Genomic DNA, 16,576 nt, shown 5'->3' with positions numbered 1-16,576 from the left:
GGGATAAAACAGTGAAGCGATGCCTTTTTTCTTTTATTCTTGTGTATTCGGTGTAAACAATATAAAATACTAGTTTACCTAGCAGTTTCCCTCGAGTTAAATTGAAAAATTGTTTGTATTGCTCAGGGATATCGTGAACATTTGCAATATTTTAAAATCGGTTCTATACTTAAAAGACCAAGTTGTTTATAATTATTTCATTATGATTTTCAACCTCGTGACAACGAGTCAGGAGGTGTATTTGTGTCGTCTGAGTCTCAATACAAGACTTAAGTGTATCGAAAATGCACTCGTATTTATAACAATACTAGCGTACCCAGCCCGCTTCGCCTGGCTAGATTATGCTTTATTTTATTTAAACAATAAACTTACATCATTAAATTTTTATTTACGGCTCATTATATATTAAATCATTTATGTCTCTCCGTATTCATTCTCTTCTATTCTCTTCTCGAGCAGGTGAAGATCATTATCTACACCCATGTACACCCAACAATAGAATATCATCATAATAAATAAAAGCGTTTGACAAGCAAAATGTATTTGTCAGTTTAACAGTTCAAAAATAGGAGTGCTCCGATCGTCACCATACATTACAAATCGAAATTATCAAAGTTTCATTGAAATCGGTCTAGCCGTTTCGAAGCATATACGGAACATACTCACACACTTTCTCTTTTACATATATAGATACCCACCGACACATTGTCATGATCATTGGCTGTGAATCAATAATTTAAATATTTCTTGATAGTTAATTTAGTAAAATATCTGGCAATTATCAAGTTATAGTCATCAAAAGTTTAATTATTTTCCCAGTTTTCAAAATTAGTGTAACGATTGCCATCTTTTTTTACTATCAATATTTAAGGTTCTATGGAGCGATAACGAGACCAAAGTGATTAGGTAACTTCTACTCGAACTCCTTAACTAACGTAGGCCCGATTTCACCGTTGAAACTAAATGTGATTGAATTGAAAGCTAACATTATTAACGCGTTAAACTGCTTTCAGGGCAACAGTTTTGCAATTAAATCGTTAAAATTAAAATAAAATTTATTTGCAAGTTTATATATACGCGGTGTATACTTTTGTTTCTAAAGTGAAACCGGCGCAGTCAGGCCTCAATACGTACCTAGAAAATCACGAGCTCACATTGTGCTAGGATCAATAAACAAGACTTGTAGCAACAAAATAAAACTATAAATAAAAACGCAAAGATAAAATTGTATTGGAACAGGCTTACAGCAGAAAGCAGTAATGACGTCTAGACGGCCGACTGGCGCAGTGGGCAGCGACCCTACTTTCTGAGTCCAAGGCCGTGGGTTCGATTCCCACAAGTGGAAAATGTTTGTGAGATGAGCATAAGTGTTTTTCAGTGTCTGGGTGTTTATATGTATTTTCTTAGTATTTATGTATATATAATTCATAAAAATATTCATCAGTCATCTTAGTACCCATAACACAAGCTACGCTTACTTTGGGGCTAGGTGGCGATGTGTTGTATTGTCGTAGTATATTTATTTATTATTTATAGATTTGGGCTGGCTTACCTAGAATATGTCTATGCACGTTTATGTTTCAGTCGATCTTAATCTAAATCCCTTCTGTAAAAGTTGTAAAGCTAAAAGAAATAGAAAACCAAATTTACAAAAACTTGAGTTTTGTTGAGAAATTAAAAATAGCAGTGTAACATTAAGCTAACAGACTACGTTAAAATCAAATTGGCGGTTAAAGAATTGGTGTTATTTGAACGAAAGTTTATTTATGAATACAATATGATAAAAGTAACCTGAATGAACTTTTTGTAAATCCGATAGAATGAACTTACGTACCTACGTCTCTTTTAATCCGACTGAGGTGGGCCGGTAATGTTTTTTTGGAATATGTAGCCTGGTGCATAAGCGTGTTAAGAAACTTTGCGAATGAGGTGTCTTTTTAAATTTTCTTCATCTTCTCAGGGTCTTAAACATTTTTGTATTGTAACCAATTGAATAAATGTTAAACACACCCTGTATTAAATAAAAACATCTATGCTAATATTAAAAAGACATAAAATTTGTACCTAGTAGTAGTTTGTGTAGTTTTGAGACTGTTCAGTAATCTCTGGGTATACACAACTGATTTTGAAAATTCTTTCACCAATATAAAGCGACATTTATTGTGCCATAGACTGAAAACTGAAAATAACTTTTCGTGGTAGTCGGATTTGCATAGTAAGCCGGAAAAAAAACGTTTCGAACGCTGCCTTGACGATTAGAGATGTACGAGTTCTAAAGAAAAGTTGTATAGCTTAATAATGTCTCCAAAAAAGGCAGCGACAGCATATGTATTACTTTTACATTTAATTGACAAAAAGTAGTTTTTTTATTAAAAATATATATTAAATCTCAAGGTCACGTTTATTGGACAAGTATCAAAAATCATGAATTCTGAAAGAGACTTAGAAATAATCTATGTCGGCTTTATATCTGGTTGAAACTCCTGTCAAACCGTATAATATTTTGGTACCAAATAATAACATTACTAAACTATATGGTATATAGAAAAATTTTGAACAATAAAAAGAAACATAATTTATTCAATCATAATCATTTCATTCACTTATTTGAAACCTGGTTATAAAGCCAAATTGGCATGCAAATACATACATACATATGCAGTCAAAATAAAACCATCCTTTTGTAAGTCGGGAAATAAATCATAGCACTCAGTACTAACCGAACCACATTCACAATTATTTTACCACGAGTAAATATGTTTAAAGCCCTAAGAAGTGAGCACGGGTCAGCTATTTAATATTTTAAAGCTTTTGAGTTTGTTTGGTTGAACGAATCTCAGGAACTGCTCGTTTGAATTTTGTTTTTTTATGTGTTGGATAGTCTATTTATCGGCTTGAGGCTACATACCATCACGCTACGACCAAAAGCTACCACAACCACGCTACTCAATGAGAAATGTTTCAAAAACGGCAGAAAATATCCTTTTTGAGAGATTCCAATGCATGCGATGTGTAAACGATAAACGTACCGCCAAAACGACGGAAGTAGTAAGTATGATGGAATTCTTCCTCTTTAAAATTCTAAAACACAGTCCGCGACAACATAGGTTAATTCATACGCGGGTGAAATCGCGTGGGACCATTAGTAGTAGGTATATAAAATACTGTTTTTTGTTGCTGCAGATTTTCATATTCCTAATTTATATAAAGGTAAATACAATTTTCAATCTCCATTTAAGGTTGCCTCATACGCGGACGATGTCGTGAGGGACCAATAGTAGTACCTATATAAAATAGGGTTTTATGTAGCTGCAGATTTCTTATTCCTAATTTATATAAAGGTTATACAATTTGTTAATCTCCATTCAAACTCTGCATCGGGTGGATTTCCGAAATATTTATCAGCCTATACAAAATACCATACGTGCCCGTGATAGTTCTGTAAAAATTGATTCAACCGTGCGGATGCTCTCACATAATGTCTCTTTCACAGGAAACCTTAATTCCACCACGCTGCTCTAATGTCGGTTCATGGGTTATTTCTTTATTTGTTTCCAATGCCACGATTACCTCATATTGTAGTAATTACATGACTCATTACTTTTGGATTGGGCCCATTAGCAGAATATGTCACCAACAACTTTAATTATTCAGGTATTTAATTATGTTAACTGTTCGAAATAAATTAAAAGTTTAATAACATACTAAAGCTTCTTGCTTGTTTATATGGAATTCTCAATGATCTACGTTCTCCAAAATATCTACGAGAGCATTTTAATCTGCTTAGGCGGTATCCATCTATCATGTATAACGCTGTCTCTGCTCGCCTGTCTGCAACATAAGTCGAACGTATATTCAGTATTTTCACGGTAAGCGAAATTCAATTGTGGAACACTCTTAAGCGTACTTCATTATTAGTCTCTAAACGTTTTTAAATCGCGTGTTCATTTTCAATATTCAATCCTAATATTATCAATGCGAAAGTGTGTCTTATGTTTGTTTAGTTGTTGATTTTTTTGTTATTATTACCTTATATATTATGATCAACCGCCGCACCGATTGTGATGAAATTTGTCACATAAAAACAAAACGGACCTTGTGGCATTTAAAAAAACGGTGCGTGTACACGTTGGGCTTTTGATAAACATTTTCTAGTTTATATTTTTAAATCAAGAGTAGTGTGAAACATGCTAGTATCTCAAGCCAATTGACGGCCGACTGGCGCAGTGGGCAGCGACCCTGCTATCTGAGTCCAAGGCCGTGGGTTCGATTCCCACAACTGGAAAATGTTTGTGTGATGAGCATTAAGTGTTTTTCAGTGTCTGGGTGTTTATATGTATTTTCTAAGTATTTATGTATATATAATTCATAAAAATATTCATCAGTCATCTTAGTACCCATAACACAAGCTACGCTTACTTTGGGTCTAGGTGGCGATGTGTGTATTGTCGTAGTATATTTATTTATTTATTTATTTATTTATCTCAAGCCAGTTAATTATTAAATATAATTCTTATTATGAAAAGCAGGAGAATCTGTATGCTGTAATTTATAATTTCTTCAATCCTTATGCTCCACATCAAATAGATCTTCAGCAATGTACCCTCTGCACACGTTTCGCTCCGAAACCGGAGCATCCTCAGCAGATGTTGACTTTACAATGAATAATGAATATTTATATGTTGACTTTAAAATGTTCATTGTAAAGACAACATCTCCTGAGGATGTAAGAATGTGGAGTATAAGGATTGAAGAAATTATTCCATACAGATTATCCTGCTGTTCTTACTCTCTAATTTGCTATACTCCACGAAATGCTTAATTTTCATATTATATTATGAGTTTCCGCAAAGTAATGCCTGCTTCTATCCAATATATATAACTCAAGTGTCATGATGTTTGAAACTACCGAAAAGATTTTAAGTTTTTTTTATTTCTTTATTTCTTGTTTGTTCCTACTTTAAGAGATAGGATAGTTTATGTGTCAATATTATTTTATTCTGAATTATTTGTTCGCAACAACGCTAAAACCACAGCGTAGCTGGGGTCTCCTAGTTTTACTATAAAAAGTAACCCTATTAGAAGCACGCATCAAACATAGCTAGTGGCGAGTAAGTATTTAAGTGTCCGAGTATGTAACACTTCTGGCGTGAAATACAATTTGTTAGCATCGTGCTTCTCCTTTTCGTGCTTATTTTTCTTTTATGGGTGCATTACTTTTAAGCAGCTCTTAGAGGCTTAGAACTTCTAGTATGAAGAAGGTAGTTAGCCTTAAAAACTTCTTTAAGGGAGTAACTCATATTTTTTTTTAACGGAAGTAACGCGTACGTCAGACGTCTGTGTATTTTCCGCTATTTAAAAATAATAATTTGGATTGGTCGTTAGTATATGTCATATACTACTCCATGCTTCTTGACTTATACGCCAGCTAATGGCAAAATGAATAAATAAGGATTATTTATTTCCAATAATTTCAAACAGATCAATTGTGAATAGTAAAGTGAACAAAAATTCAACAGTTTTGAAAAAAATATTTTAAATAAGTTTTTTGAAAATCTCTAAATATACTTGTTTATTTATTACTTTTGTAATTATTAAATTATTAATATTTTTTCTGACGTTTCATTCTATAATATTCAATGACAAGGTGATATTGTCATGTGTTGATCTAACCTTCCATTTTCTACTCTCAATTATTCTATTTAACAAATTGACTTTTATCGGTAAAACTTCTAAATCACCACAAAAGAAGTTCCAATTCTGCTATTCGAATTCCTAAATCTATTACTATAAATATATCTGCTAGTATAAGCAGAAAATAATTTTTTTTATTTTAATTTTTTTAACAAATGAAAATATTTATAGAACACTTATAGAACAAATGAAAATATATATTAGAAGATTCCTAAGCATACATTTACCTTTAACCAATCGATTTTCATTAAGATACTCATATAACCTAACTTGCCTATGATTTGTACCATAAGGTATGCTTTTTTGTGTTTGTGTTATGACATTTTCTTATGGATATAAGGTTATTAAAAGAAACAGAGTTTATATTTTTTTCATGTGTCAAGTTACGAGTTGCTTTAACATTACGCACCGCCGAATCTGTGTCGTAAGTTTAGATGTGTCAACTAAAAGTTGGTGATACGTTTTTTTGTCCTACGCATAACCCAAATCATTAGCAAAGGATTAAGGTGTTTCCTAGGTTTATTAAAAACAAATAATAGGCAATAAACTGCAAAATATAATACCAGCCTTTGCTTTCGACTTTGGTCACGTAAAATGAACCTGTATATCGGTTTGTAGTAGACCGATTTGTAAACAAAGTTGGACCAATACTAATATTTACCTAAGTCTAACAATATGTATTAAGCTATCGAGTTGTATGAGATTTTCGCATTCAATCCATTGTTTCTTGTGTGGTGCTCGAAGAGACTATTGCAAAAGTATATTAAAATACTGTACGGATACGGAACTGATTAATTTATCACTGGACTGGCTGCCCATAAATTACCCATCCATGACCATTTGAATCGACACATGTCATATACCAGTGTTTTTGGAACTAATACTTACTTGATAGTTTTTGGTGATGCTAATTTTAGTTCCTTTAAAACTCGTATATAAATAAGTGCAAAAAGTACAAAGTGTAGAGAGCTGAAATTAGCGGTTTTTCATGATTTCTTCGAGTTCAGTTTAAAATTCAATATTTTTATTGAATTTAAACTGACTTCGAATTTATTTTTTTATTGTGTACGTTACTTAGCGTGTTTTTACCTACACTTTAGAAAGAAAAAAAACACAGTTAATGAGATAATAAACAGTATAACATAACAAAAATACTCTGTTATGTCTACATAGAAAGTATTTTTTAGAATATCTCAAGTTAATTAAGAAAAATATACTTTAAATGTTTTCGTCAATTTGACACTTTAAAGAAAAATGTATGTGTAATTACCAGTTAGTCAGTAATAAAGAAGAACAACATTTAGCAGCACTCAGCAACTTAAGCTTGCGTTGTCATAACTGAATATGCTCTATAAAACTTTTATTTTATAGATGTACGTATAAATTAATATCCTGAGATCAAATTGATGCAACGGTCAACCACAAGGCGGTGCGGTATCGGTTCCAGTGGTCATTTCGGCTAACCGCACGATTCTCCGCCGTTTGAAAATAGAACTAATTTACTGCTTCCTATTGGCGGCGATTGGCGTATTTGAAAGCTCTTAGCTACAATTTAACATCTGAATATAATCTGAATATTAATCACTCTATTATTTATTTAAAATGTCAAATTGTGGTAATATGATCGGATTTGTGGATATTTTAGTCTTTTGAAAATTTTATATATTTTTATTCTAAACAGGCTACTTTTACTTTCCTTAGTAAACTTAGGTTTTTCAACTACAATTTAATCCCTTTAGACGTTATTTTCTGATGAACTTTTTTAATTGATAGATGCTCAGGCACTAGAAGAAATCTGACTCCCAAATTTTTAAGTTAAGAGGTTTTGAAAAAAAAATCACGTCGTGAGTGTGTGGCCTTTTCGGTGTATTGCAAGACTAATATAATTCCAATTTTGCTATCCCAGGGACTATCTTACAATGCTATTTTCATATGGTAATCAAGAAAACCTGATTATTCAAATAAAATATACTTGATTTAGGTTTTATAGCACATTCATTCAGCGATTATAAGTGAAAATGGACCGTGAATATTATTTCGGTGTAAAAAAAACAGTTGCTGGTATCAATTTTAAATAACGTTTACAAAAATCACCAAATGCCAGTTTTCTCAGGGATATTCTGCTTACCTATAATCCCAATCTGTTGATTCCATTATGTTTGCTTTAGAACTTGTATCCATAGATACAAAGAATAGAGATGGTGTCCTTTTAAAATATTACGTTAGAAAATGAGGGTTGACGTCATTTAGAACCGTCACAAACAGGCAGCGTTGGCTTGGTCCCGCTTAATATTCCGATAATGATCCAACTTTTAGGAAGGTCCTAACGGTAATAAGGCACTTATACGCAAAACATTTCTCGAGATGCCCAAGAGCCTGTGAAATTTAGTCGTTATATATTTCTTTACATATTTATAATTATATTTTTTGTTGTTCTGTGGGTTGTTGTTTATTACGGTAACGAATGTCACATAAACATTGAAGTCATAAGGAGGTTATTTAACTGATAAGATATTTATGATGGGTTTTTGAAATACATTATGAATTTCTAATTAATGAATGTCAAACTAGGACATTATTGAATTTCATGTCCTAGCTAAACTGGGAAATGTTAACGTGATGAACATAAAGGTTTTTTAGTGTCTGGGTGTTTATCTGTAAATTTTATTTATGTATATTATTCTAATTAATCAGTAATCTTATTACCCATAGCAAGTAACCCAGAAAGTAACCCAAAGTAAGCGTAGCAAGCTACGCTTACTTTGGGTTAGATGGCGATGTACGTATTGTTGTTATATATTTATTTATTTATTTTAGTCAGAGCCCGTACCGCCCTCCACTCAGTATCTACTCAAAAGTGTTTAGTGGCACAACTGTTGTAGCGTAAAAAGAAAAGGAAATTTTCACACTTACAATTAGAACAAAGACTAGGCTTTCTATTTCAGATAGAAATTAATCAGGTTTTTGGCGTGATGCTCTTTTTACATGAGACGATTAGAACCTACCTTTAGCCAAAATAAGTCCGTTTTCCGGATAAAGAAAGAAAGGACTGATAAAGAAGTTAGAATGTGGTATATTATTTTTTGAAATGCGCGCGAATTTAGAGCGCGGCTTTGAACCTCTACCGAGGTAAGTAGAAATAGATATTATCTTTGCCTTAAATTATTTGTTGGTAGGGTTTGTGTTTTGATATTCTTTTTTTTATTTATTTATTCTTTCAAAAATAACAATCAGCCGATAAACTTAGATTTGGTTTTAAATTTAACATTGTTTCATTTACTTTTTAAGTGTATACTTGAAATACAATGATTTTAAATTCTAATAAGTAATTCATGGTTTCAATCTTTATAGTGTGCATTGGCCCGTTAATCCTAACTAATATAATAAATGTAATAGAGTGTGTTTGTTAGTTCGTCCTTTCTTTACGTCCTAACTAAGCAACTAGAATTTTGGCATAGAGTTGAAAATACAGAAAGTAACATAGTCTACTTTTCTTACCCCGGAAAATAATATAATTACGGACGAATAACGCTGGTAACAGCTAGTCTATTATAAAACAAGCACTACCCTCGGTTACGCTTTAAATTACTAGTCAAATGCAATATATCCCTTCATCAACAAATGTAGATTTGCTGCGTGGAAGATGTATAGACCAACACACTTTCGCATTTATAATGTTAATACGTTTTTCAAGATTAAAAGTAACATAGGTATTGTGTGCTATTTAAAAACATTACATTTTAATAGCAATTATGAATACGAAACGTTCAGTTATATTACATGAAAAGGTAAAATTCAAGTTATTTTATATAACTCTTTAGATTTAGAATAAAAAGTAGCCTTTCGACTCTCTCATTTACAATATCTATATACAATAGACCATGTAAGTTTGTTGCTCGTTCGCTGCGTGAAAGATGGGCAAATATACACTCTTATTATAATATTAAGTAGGGATTAACGTGTTCTATCCATAGTTTGAAATGGTTAGTTATGTTGTTTTCATTGTATTAAAAATTTGTATAAAAACAGAAAATTTTTGCGGTCGGGACAAGCGTTTCAGAAAGGAAATTCTGAAATACTCTGATCATCGGAAAAATTCATATTATGAAAACAAGTTTGGCGGTCAGCACTTGACGAGAATTTATAGGCTAGGCAACTAGGCTGCATATGAGACAATAAGAAAATTCCGAAATTATAAATTCTTAAATTGCCCCTGCGGGGAACGTACCCGAAGCCTTCCACTTATAAGACCACAGAGCTCACCACTGCATGAAGAAGGTCGATTCGAAAGGCGGAGGCATAACGTTTTTGCCTTATGTGATGACTTCTTGCAATAAACTCGACTTCGTTCCAGAAAATTAGCACTCAAGTGCGAATGAAGTATTGTGTTTGAATTTAACCGATCCGTTAACATGATCTGGTTTGTTCATAAACGATCGTGAAGGTGAATTGACGGGTATCCGCTAACGCCACGACACCATTACCATGCACGGCACATTGGTTTTTTGAACATAAAACACGTGAAAAGGCCATTTGTATGCTGAAACCGTTCGCATATAGCAGGTTAAATAGTTATGCGTACAGCGGTGCGGTAAAACGGAAAACGGCCGACAAGTGTGCGTACACTTTGGGATCACGATTTTAAGTTCAATGTATGGAATTAATGATGTGCGTACAATTGTATTGTAGCTTTGTTATTAAGCGGCTCGTATTTCCGATTCATAACGTGGTACGTGTTAACGTGGTAATTGTAGTTTCAAAAAATATTACTAACACTTTTAGAGGTATTTCATATAATGCAGTTGAATGTATTTAAACATTCATTTTACAATATCTATAACCCTGCTTTACCATTTTAGGAGTAGACTTTAGAGATACACTTTCGTAGTGGACGACGGTTTTTTAATTTATGTCGTACATGACGAGTTCGTATCCCGGCGCACGTACCTTTGACGGAAAATGTTTGTGTGATGAGCATGAATTTTTTTCAGTGTCTGGGTTTTTATATGTATATTCTAAGTATTTATATGTATGCCTATTGGTAGGTTTAACTCTTAATAAACGATTATGAGATCATAATAGAGAGCTCTTAGGCATCCATAATACCTTACTATATTTTCCCCCACCGTTAAAGCAAGTGGTATATGCAGGGGTTCAAACTTGGTCCCTCTGAAAGGAATGCCGAAGTCTTAACCACTAGTCTTCCATCGCTTAATCCTAAGAATATAACGGGAAAAGGGAACCTACAGATAGTAATAATAAATTGAAACGGAATTAATTAATTATTAATTTTAATTGGACCTTGCTTACGAGATTACCGCCATGTGGAATGTTGAGTCGACCTTTATTGTTCCGATCGTCGTTTCAGTCAATGGTCTTCTCGCGAAAAGCTTCGACCAACATCTTAAGAAGCATTCGCTTGGTTGTTGGATCAAGGGTCGGATACAGAAGGCAGTAGTCCTTGAAACGGCGCGTATTGTGAGGACGTTCCTCACCCTGTCCGCCGGTTGCTTGGGCATTCAAAAGCCCCGCAAGCGGAGGGTGGACGTTTTTTTTTTTATAAAATTTTAATAGTGTTTTTTATTTTATTTTTAAGCATTTATAAGAATTTTAAAAAAAATTATAATATTAGTAGGGATAAGTGTGGGTAATTTCATACTCCTCCGACCGGGTAATTTTCGTAAAAAGGGGGTAAAAAGTTTTCACTTAGATATAGAGATATATTGATCTTTTGCACCTTTGAAAGTAGCCTAGGACAAACCTACTATTGCATTTATACAATTATCAGGGAAAATAAGCAGTGGCGTGCATAGAGTGTATGCACAAGATATGCAGATGATATATAAATTATATATATATGAGTTATAAACACTTTTTTAACTCTTACTGGAGATTTTCTTTTGATTTTATAACAGCTGCATACCCTCTATGCACGCCATTTAAAATAAGTATGTAGATTACTATTTGATTTTAATACTCACTAACAAAATAAATAAATAAACCAATAAAGTGTCAATGGAGACGTAAGAATGGATTAGTAAAAATAAAAAAAATTACTGAGCTAGTAACGGTAATTGTAAAAGTAACATATTTTCACTTAATGATATTGTTGTTCCGCTAAGGAAAAATCACAGCAGCCTGCTACCTACGTAATGAAATAATGCACTATCACAATAAAAAGACTTTATTTTGCGGAACAAAGAAAATGCATTTCGTAGAAAACCCTATTGTAGGGAGTACCGGCCTTTGTTATTCATACAGCATCAGTTACGATTCTAGAAAAAAGTCTTTTGACTAAGAAATGGGTCTCTATATTGTGCCACTCTTTATACTACCCCGATTTTACACAAGTTGAAAAATATTTTAATATAACATTATGAAACTGAAATTTTATTCAAGTGAAAACTTTGTTTGGAACATTGATACTTTCCAACATGGAGCCACTAGGGTAAGATATATGAAATCATGGCTAATACATAAGAATCTATATGATTGATGCACACCTTAGCTGTAGTCTTGCGTAGTATTAAAGTAAAGGAAACAATAAATAAATAAATAAATATACTACGACAATACACACATCGCCATCTAGCCCCAAAGTAAGCGTAGCTTGTGTTATGAGTACTAAGATGACTGATGAATATGTTGATAAATAATATACGTAAATACATATAAACACCCAGACACTGAAAACATTCATGTTCATCACACAAACGTTTCCAGTCGTGGGAATCGAACCCACGGCCTTGGACTCAGAAAGCAGATAAGTGAATACCTTCGTATAACGAATATTTATTGAAACCAGAAATAACACTAAAATTAAAATAAATACGAGTATATACTACAACACACATCGCCATCTAGTCCCAAAGTTAGCGTAGCGTGTTATACTAAGAAAACTGATGAATAATTTTATGAGTAATGTATCCTCAATATTCATAATATACAGATAAACACCCAGAAGGAAAAATCAGTCCACTGAAATATATTTGTGTTCATGACAAAAAAAATCCAGGCTTTGGGAATCGAACCCAAAGCCAGAAGTCAGAAAGCAGGATCACTGCCCGCTGCGCCAGTGGAGTTCAAATTCAAATTCAAAAATGTTTTATTCATGTAGACCTATTACAGGCACTTATGAAGCGTTCATACATTAAACATGTTACACTAATGTTAGTGATGGTGATAACTGCATTCGTTAACTTAAAACTTAAGTTAGAAGGGTTCCAAACTCGCCCTGGTCTAATGTTGAGCTATGAAGTTAAAAAATTCGATCGTTCCAGTCAGAAATATAACAATTTCTATGATAAAGACCTATTAGATAAAGAACTTCAGTTCGTTATACATAAATAGTTTTTTTTTTCGTTTAAACGGTATGTATGATACGGTTATGGTAGTAAATATATAAATTGCACGTTTGCATTGACTATCACGGTTTACGAGATACAGCCTGGTGACAGACGGACAGATAGCGGAGTCTTGGTAATAGGGAACCCTAAAAATGATTCAAATACAGAAGAAATCTCTTCAATACCTTGTAACTAATATAGTATTATTATTACAGGTGATCTGCCTCGTCCACGGAGTAAAGGGGAATACGTGTACGTAATAGCTCAGCTGATGTTCGGGTTGATGCTCTTTGCAACGGTGCTGGGTCACGTCGCGAACATCGTAACATCCGTCAGTACTGCCAGAAAAGAGTTTCAGGGTAAGTTCTTAATACATTTTAGTACTAAAACTATTTTATCAATTTTCATACCAATCCATCCATCCATCCATCCATCCATCCATCCATCCATCCATACAGGCATCCATCCATCCATCCATCCATCCATCCATCCATCCATCCATCCATCCATCCATTCATGCATCCATACAGGCATCCAACCTTCCATTCATCCATCAAATTTGGAACTCGCAATGGCTGTTCACTGATCTGTTACTTTAGGTATTACGAGTGGTATGTTCATGTACATTTACAGATGCCCTGGACATTAGTCGTTGTAAGAACTTTGAAACTGCACCTTGCGCTGAGTATTTCCAGTGACTCGAATGTTATCTATGGAGCAGTGGGGATTTTCATCTACCAACGCTGCCTCGGATAAACACCTTATAATTTAAGCAAACTTTAAAATTTAAACGCAACTTAATATGTTTACATCTTAGCTTATGCTCAGCGTAAGATTAGCAAAGTTTTACGTAAGCAATGTGTAAGTTCGCCTTAAGGAATTCCCATGCGATTACATTTGCTCGGTATAAGCAAAATCCTGTACAAACTTTTCTTCTACAAATCAACTCCCACCCATTGTCCAACTAAGTCCAACTAACATAAGGGTCGTTACGTGATGTTAAATATTACATAGCCTTTTTCAAGTGCCATTGCATTTTTTTTTTTATAATCTGACCATTCTCGTCCAGATATTAGCGCGCTTAAGTGAGCTTTCATCCCCCATTCAACCCCTTAGTCATCATCAAATCATGAGCCTTATATTTTACCATTTTTAATGTCGATCTAAAGAGCCTTAATTATCATCGATACGACTTGAAAACTTAAAAACTTTTCTTACACTCCTCTAGAAACTTTTTTATCTATCTTCTTCATCGGGTTCTTATGGGGGTTAACGCTTAAAAGAGAGATTCAATAAAGTTTCTTATCCATAAATTCCATTTAAAAATATAGGAATGCAAAAAAAAAAAATCGTAATCCGACTAGTGGTGAGAATATAGTGTGGTCAAAACACAACACCATATCTTCAGCTTCATTGTTATTATTATAGATTATTAAACAATACGATCAAAGTTACTAAGGTTACAGTAAAATTACATGTTACAAATAAATCCAATGGTTCTATCACGCGGGTCATTTTATGGCTGTAGTAAACAACCTTTATTTTGGGCACAATAATTCACCCTACGTCGGGTTCAACGCGTTCAATTATGATCGTGATTGAATGTTAACGTATTTATCGAACGAACGAATTGTTGAAATGTTGTAATCATATGTTTGGTCTTTGATGTTTGGGAAATTCAATTCGATATTAATGAAGCGATTTCGGTTATTTAACATATTGAAATGGGAAGATTACATGGAGGAAAGAAATTTGTGGTTAGAGACGTATATTTTTTAAAAGGAATTACAACTTCTCCAAGTAATGCACGTTTTAAGCAATTAAAATAGAACTTGCTTCAACCTTGAAGGAAAACATTGTAAGGAAACCGGCATGCCTGAGAGTTCTTCACAATGTTCTCAAAGGTGTGTGGAGTCCACAATTCCGCATTGGGAGTGTTTAGTGGACTACGGCCTTAACCCCTACTCATTCTGGTAGAAGAGAAGGGGTTAAGGCCGTGCGCCCTGTAGTGGGCCGGTAATGGGTTAAAACAATTACATTCTAATTTTAAATAACATTGTTGCATACAAACGGATAAAAAGAACAAGACAAAATAAACATAATTAAAAAGCAAAAGGCGACCTTGCCACTAATAGTGATCTCTTCCAGGCTACCTTTCGAAGGGACCCAGTGAGAAACTTGACCCAGGGAGATGGAGATAATAATGCAAACCTATACAGACTAATAAACTACATAGATAATATATAAGTTGCTTTAAAATTATAAAATAACTTCTTAGTCATAAAAACTGGGACCGCGTAATGTGCTGTCCTGAGAAAGGGGGTTGCAAAACAGCAACTTCCCGAGCCGCTAAACGCCAAGTTCTTTGGGCTGGTACTTTGGGAAAACTTCATCACAGAAACCTAACATTTTTAATCCAAACTAATTGAATTGAACTTAGGTCCTCGGAATATTAGCTGAACTTATTAGCCAACGAGAGAGTAATATTTCGTGATATGTATATATTTTACGGTATGTTATTTTATCAGTGCACGCGACCCATAAATAACGGATTATATTAACCTTGCCGGCTAACATAACTTGATTCAGCATGATCTCTTTTTATTATATTGCGGCATAAATATATTTTGAAAACTTCGCATTCTCTAGCAGCAATATGTTATAATTGCGTATCACATAACAGCATGGTTTCAAGATTATGTGGGTTCTTTGGTTTTCCTACCAAGAGGGGATAAATTAGTGGGGTAGAAGATGTCTATTTACCCTTGATTAGAAGACAGGTACTCATATAATAGGTAGTGTAGCAAGCCATAGGGCATTCCAGATCTTAGCGTGTCAGAAACGAAGAAGCAAAGCACTTGATGTCTATCACTTCACATCTTGAAGGTATATCAACCACATAGAGGTGCAGAACCTTGCGGCGCCTTGTATAAATTCAGCTACTCCCAATAATAGATCTTGCTTGAACTATGGAAGTGGTTTTATTTATAGTAGGAGGTTTTGGCCTCGGCTAATTATCACCCTACTGACATAGACATGCCGCTAAGCGATTAAGGGTTCAGGCACGATGTTGTGTAAGAACTGATTAGGGGTATGAACAAAAACACACAGACACATTGTAGGTAACCGCGACTAGCTGACAATAATCTTGATGCTGAGTGGCAACCGGTACTTGGTCAATGTCTTTATTGCAATAGGACATGGTAATGTGTAATAATATGTATATATTGGCCTTATAAAAAAAACCTTTTCTTTCTTTATATGTATATAATTAATATTATAAAGTGAAAAGATTTTTTGTTTGTTTGTTGGTTTGTTTGTACCGAATAGGCTCTGAAAGTACTACTAACTGATTTTAACTATATCTTCACCAAAAGATAATATCACATAGTAATAGGTTATAATTTATTTTTCAAAAAAATTGGAGATATTTAAGAAAATGTGATACATAAAAAATATGTAGATACTAATTAAAGTACTCATTACAACCTACACAAAATACCGTATTTATCTAACTAACATAGTTAAGTCAGAGT

General features: G+C 33.6%; 2 protein-coding genes across 3 annotated transcripts in view; one reads left to right on the top strand and one right to left on the bottom strand.

Annotated features, from left to right (window-relative positions):
• Positions 1 to 16,576, bottom strand: part of LOC120637664 (methylcrotonoyl-CoA carboxylase subunit alpha, mitochondrial) — a 328,715-nt gene that overhangs the window by 184,949 nt on the left and 127,190 nt on the right. The window lies entirely within an intron of this gene.
• Positions 1 to 16,576, top strand: part of LOC120637662 (cyclic nucleotide-gated cation channel alpha-3) — a 77,238-nt gene that overhangs the window by 49,223 nt on the left and 11,439 nt on the right. For both annotated transcript variants that reach the window (XM_039909590.1, XM_039909591.1), the window contains exon 5: positions 13,256 to 13,399. In XM_039909590.1, the coding sequence (XP_039765524.1) occupies positions 13,256 to 13,399 (144 nt within the window). The remainder of the gene's footprint in view (positions 1 to 13,255; positions 13,400 to 16,576) is intronic.

The sequence above is a fragment of the Pararge aegeria genome, chromosome 4, assembly GCF_905163445.1.
Source record: "Pararge aegeria chromosome 4, ilParAegt1.1, whole genome shotgun sequence".
NCBI classification, from domain to species: Eukaryota; Metazoa; Arthropoda; class Insecta; order Lepidoptera; family Nymphalidae; genus Pararge; species Pararge aegeria.
Note: the sequence above shows the minus strand (reverse complement) of the source record. Positions and strands in the feature narration are given on the sequence as shown.